The 5000-nt window shown below is 36.3% G+C and overlaps 1 protein-coding gene across 1 annotated transcript in view; it reads left to right on the top strand.

The window, feature by feature from the left end:
• Window positions 1-4172: 4172 nt before the first annotated feature.
• Window positions 4173-5000, top strand: part of EAH_00000440 (hypothetical protein) — a gene marked incomplete at both ends in the record, with an annotated part of 1284 nt that continues 456 nt past the window's right edge. The window contains 2 exons of the mRNA XM_013396688.1: window positions 4173-4356; window positions 4909-5000. The exon at window positions 4909-5000 is cut by the window's right edge and continues 456 nt beyond it. Coding sequence (XP_013252142.1) covers window positions 4173-4356; window positions 4909-5000 — 276 coding nt within the window. The remainder of the gene's footprint in view (window positions 4357-4908) is intronic.

Below are 5000 nucleotides of genomic sequence, written 5' to 3' on the forward strand. Positions count from 1 at the left end.
ATATATATATATATATATATATATATACATGTATATATATATATATATATATATTTAGCTTGATATATATATATATATATATGCAATTACATTTCGTATTTCAATATATATAATGTATATGTATATAAATATATGTATATATGTATATATATATATATATATACGTATATATATATATATACATATATATATATATATGTTTATATATATATATATATATTATTCTGCATTGGAGAAAGAAGAAGTGTGATGAATGTTTTGCAGTTTGTTTGTTATTTGTTTGTGTGGGGTGTACGTACACCTCAGTTGAACGATGTTTGTAATATATAATTGTTTGAATATAATTATTTTAATAGTTTTTGTGTTTTGTTTGTTAATGCTGCAGCAGATGGACCCCTCTTAGGTTTATTTACTTCTTTTTCAAGTGCAGCAGATGCAGCAGCAGATGCAGCAGCAGATGCAGCAGCAATTTATCATTTACGCAAACAATTTAGCCAGCTGCCGCTGCTGCTGCAGATACACCCGAAGTCGCTGCTGCAGTTCAAATCTGCGTGGGGAGAACTGCAAAGTGAGCCAGCAGCAACAGCAGCAGCAGCAGCAGCAACAGCAGCAGCAGCAGCAGCAGCAGCAGCAACAGCAGCAACAGCAGCAGCAAGTAAAACAGTTGCTTATAAATATATACAAACAAACGAATAACAAAGGGATAGAGATAGAGGCAATGCGCATGCAGATATATTAAAACTACACATCAATAAAAACCCTAAACCCTAAACCCTAAACCCCTTATTCCTATTACCCTAAGCAAGACCAAACAAATAGACAAAAAGAGCAAACAAACAAGCAGACGAATACACAACGAAGCAAACAAATAAATAAAAAAAATAAATAAATAAAATTAATTAATTAATTAATTAAAATAAATAAAATAAATAAACTTTTTTGCTGTGTTTGCTGCAGAAGAAAACGCCGCCCCCTTTAAAGGCATTATCTTTTCTATAAAACCATCGCAATTAGAGGTTTGTTAATAAATAAATAAATAAAAATAAATAAATATATATATATAAATATATATACGTATATATATAATCTTTATAGTAGTATGTCTATGCATACAAGGTATTAGGGTTTGTCTGCATGCAGCAGCACTTCTTTTTTTTGTTTTTGTTTGTTTTTTAGGCGATAGAAGACTCCATGCAAATCGCAGAGAAATATCTATTGTCTAATTCACAATAAAACAAATATATACATATATATATGTGTATATATATACATGTATTTATATATACATATATATATACACCTATAAAACCCCCTGCTGCAGCAGCATCAGCTCGAGCTGCAGCAGCAGCATCAGCTCGAGCTGCAGCAGCAGCTGCAGGAGCAGAAGCAGCAGCAGCAGCTGCAACAGCAGCAACAGCAGCTGCAGCGGGAGCAGCAGCTACAGCAGCTGCAGCGGGAGCAGCAGCTGCAGCAGCAGCAGCAAGTGCTGCTGCTGCTGCTTGCTTGCATTATTTTGAAGGAGCCCCCAGTAAAGGTTCTCCTAATATATGCAGCAGCAAATAAACAAAATGATAGACGAATAGATGATGCATAGTAAATATAAATAAACAAATAAATAATATAAAATATATATTTAAACGGATTAATTTATTTACTGTTCATAGTTATTACTCTAAGGAGTAAGGCAAATAATATATATTATATATTATGTATGTTAATATATATATATATATTATATTATATATATATGTTTACATAGACATATATCTAATATATTAAACGCTTGTTGTTTGATAATATTTTTATTTTGCTGCTGCTGCTGCAGCAGAGAAAGTGCCGTATTGCTGCAGCTGCTGCTTTGCTGCTTTTGTTTGTCTCCTTTCTTTTTCTTTGTTTTTTTGTTTGTCTTCTTCTGCCTCCTCTCTTTCTTGACTCTCTTTACTTACTCGCATTACTTCAAATGAATAAGATAAAGAACGGCACTGCCGACCTGCAACAAACAAAACACAAAAATATTCACACCAGCAGATGCAGCAGCAGCAGCAGCAGCAGACCATAAAGCAGCAGCAGCAGCAGCAGATGCAACAATGGTCGGAGCAACAGCAGCACGAGCAGCTGCAACTCAAACAACAGCAGCAGCAGGAGCACAAACAACAGCAACAGCAATAGCAACAGCAGCAGCAGCAGCAGCAGCAGCAGCAACAGCAGCAGCTGTAGTTGGCGTTATCTTACTGCTGGCTACGCATAGCAGAACGAGTATAACTCCTATGAAGATGAGTGCATTGAGAAAAGCATTAAAATCAGCAATTTGCTGCTGTTTATATCTTCCGCCCCTTAACCACTCCCCTGCTATCTTTGAAAGAAGTAAAACAAAGAAGAGATAAAATAAACCCTGTAATGTATGCCAAATAGCAGCAACTGCATGCAGTGCTGCTGCCTGCTGCATGAATATTTCATCTTTAATCAATATACCTACAACACCGAAGCAAAGAGAAGCAATAGTAATAACTATATCTGCAGCAACAACCGTTATAATCCACATACTATTATCTCTGCCTCTCTTGCAGCTCTGAGCAGCCAGATGAACGCTAGCATATGCTACAGCAACACAAAATAAAATAACCCAAAGCCAAATTAAACCTCTTGTTAATTTCTTTCTTTTTTCTCGCGGTAATTCAGCTGTACGTACACCCCGCCCATAGACAACTCCTATACCATCTTGATGTTCTTCTAGAGCCTCCATCCACCTCTCTCGATTTTCATAGTCAGGTGCAGCAGCTTCTTCAACATTTTCCTCAATAAAAGACATCTTTAATAATTGAATAAAAGAAGAAAAAAAGAATGAAAAAGATTGTCTATATGCATAAAAAGATTGAGTACAACTAAGACTCAACAATGTTTATCGGTGTGTTGCTGGCAAAAGAAGCAGAAATTATCTTTAATTTCAATATATTTCTTGTTTAAAAAGATGAAATTTTAAAAATCAAAATAAAAATAAGAAGAAGAAGAACACAGGTTTCGTAGCGGTCTCTGCCGCATAAAGGGTTGCTGAGGAAATGCAAGCGAAGCAATCGATCAATTGATGTATATTAATGTTTATTTTAGAGAAATTAAACAAATAAAACAAAAAAGCAATAAAAATGCTTTTAATTGCCTTAATCAATGCAAAGAAAAAAGAAAATAAGGCGAGTCATTCAGGTGTACAGACAGCCGACGGCGGTGGTGTGCCGTCGGTGGATTCTTTGAATATTTTTTACGTTTTTCGCAGCAAAAAAAGAGCAAGATGATCGTAATAAATCAAAAAAGAAAGATAAATGCATTATTTTATTCATTTATTCCTTTTTCCCGCACTCTTTCCTTCATTTTTACTCCTTTTCTTCCTAAGGTCACCTCCTCTTCACGCTCAGCCGCTCGACAGCCGCTGGCTGCTAAACCCTAAACCCTAAACCCTAAACCCTAAACCCTAAACCCTAAACCCTAAACCCTAAACCCTAGATCGTAAACCCTGATTTTTTGAAAATTATTTGATTGAATTAAAGCATTTATATCTTTTTAAAAGAGCTAATTAATTTATATTTCTTCTGTCGTCTTTCTGTTTGAGCAGCGGTGGTGGCCGCGACTTTGTTTATTTGCATCGATAGACTGTTATTATCTTTTTATTATTTAATTCTTTGATTTTTTCTTTTTATTTAATATTTCTTTGCTTCTTTTATTTCATTATCTTTGTTTACTTTATTTCAATTGCAGCGCCGCTAATAGGCCAGCAGCCCTTATACTTCCTATGCACTCGATGCTGCATTTGTTTGCTTTGTGCTGTTCTACTAAGGGAGAAGAAGAGAAACTAAGATAAAATAATAATAAAATAATAATAATAATAATAATAATAAAATAACACTAATAAAAAGATATTTTTAAAATGCGTATTATTATTATCTGTTTGTTTTATATTTTATTTTAAATTATTTGTTTTTATTTATTTGTGTATTTTCTCTCTGAGCCTGCAGCTTCTCTCTCTTCTTCTTTTAAATATCTTTTTATGCATTTCTTTCAACGTCTACTGCAAACCCTCAAACAAAATATAAATATAAATATAAATATAAACAAACAAACAGCAAAATAAAAATAAAAACAGAGATAAACAAAAGAATAAAACATAAACACTTTTCTCTCCAATGCTGTCCTTCAACCCTGGGCATCAAATTTATTCGAGAAGCCGCAGCAGCAGCAGCAGCAGCAGCAGCAGCAGTAGCAAATGCAACAATCAACGAAGCAGCCAGCTGCTGCTGACGTCTCACTTGCAGCAAGACAGCAGCAGCAGCAGCAGCAGCAGCAGCAATTGCAGCTTTAAAAGAAGCGGTCAGCTGCTGATGCCTCATTTGCACCAAGATAGAAGCGGAAGCAGCAGCAGCAGCAGCAGCAGTAGCAGCAGCAGCAATTGCAGCTTTAAAAGAAGCGGCCAGCTGCTGCTGCTGCATCACTTGCAGCAAGATAAAACAAATGCTTCTCTTGTCTTGAATAAACAAACAAAGAGAGAAAAAGAGAGAAAGACAGCCGTCGCTGTCTTTAATATAAAAACAAACAACATAAATAAAAATAATTTTTATAAACCGCTAAAGCAGTGAGGCATCTCCATACTGCCTATATACAGCATGCAGCAGCTCTCTTCGCTGCTGCTGCTGTTGCTGCTGCTGCTGCTGAGGCTTCTGCTGCTGATACTGCTGCTGGTGTTGCTATTGCTGCTGGTGCTGCTGCTGCTGGTGCTACTGCTGATGCTGATGATGATGATGCAGCTGCTGCTGTGTTTGCCCGGGGATGCAACACAAAAAAGAAGAAAGACTGCTTCTTGTTACTGCTGCCTCTGTTGCTGCTGCTGCTGCTGCTGCTGCTGCTGTTGCTTCCATGTTGCAGCAGAATTAAATTCGAGAAGAAGAACAGCGCCCCGCATTGTCATCTTGAAAGCAGCAGCAGCAACAACAGCTGCAGCAACAACAGCAGCAGCA

This window comes from Eimeria acervulina, genomic scaffold, assembly GCF_000499425.1.
Source record: "Eimeria acervulina Houghton genomic scaffold, Eah_scaff2, whole genome shotgun sequence".
Classification (NCBI taxonomy): Eukaryota; Apicomplexa; class Conoidasida; order Eucoccidiorida; family Eimeriidae; genus Eimeria; species Eimeria acervulina.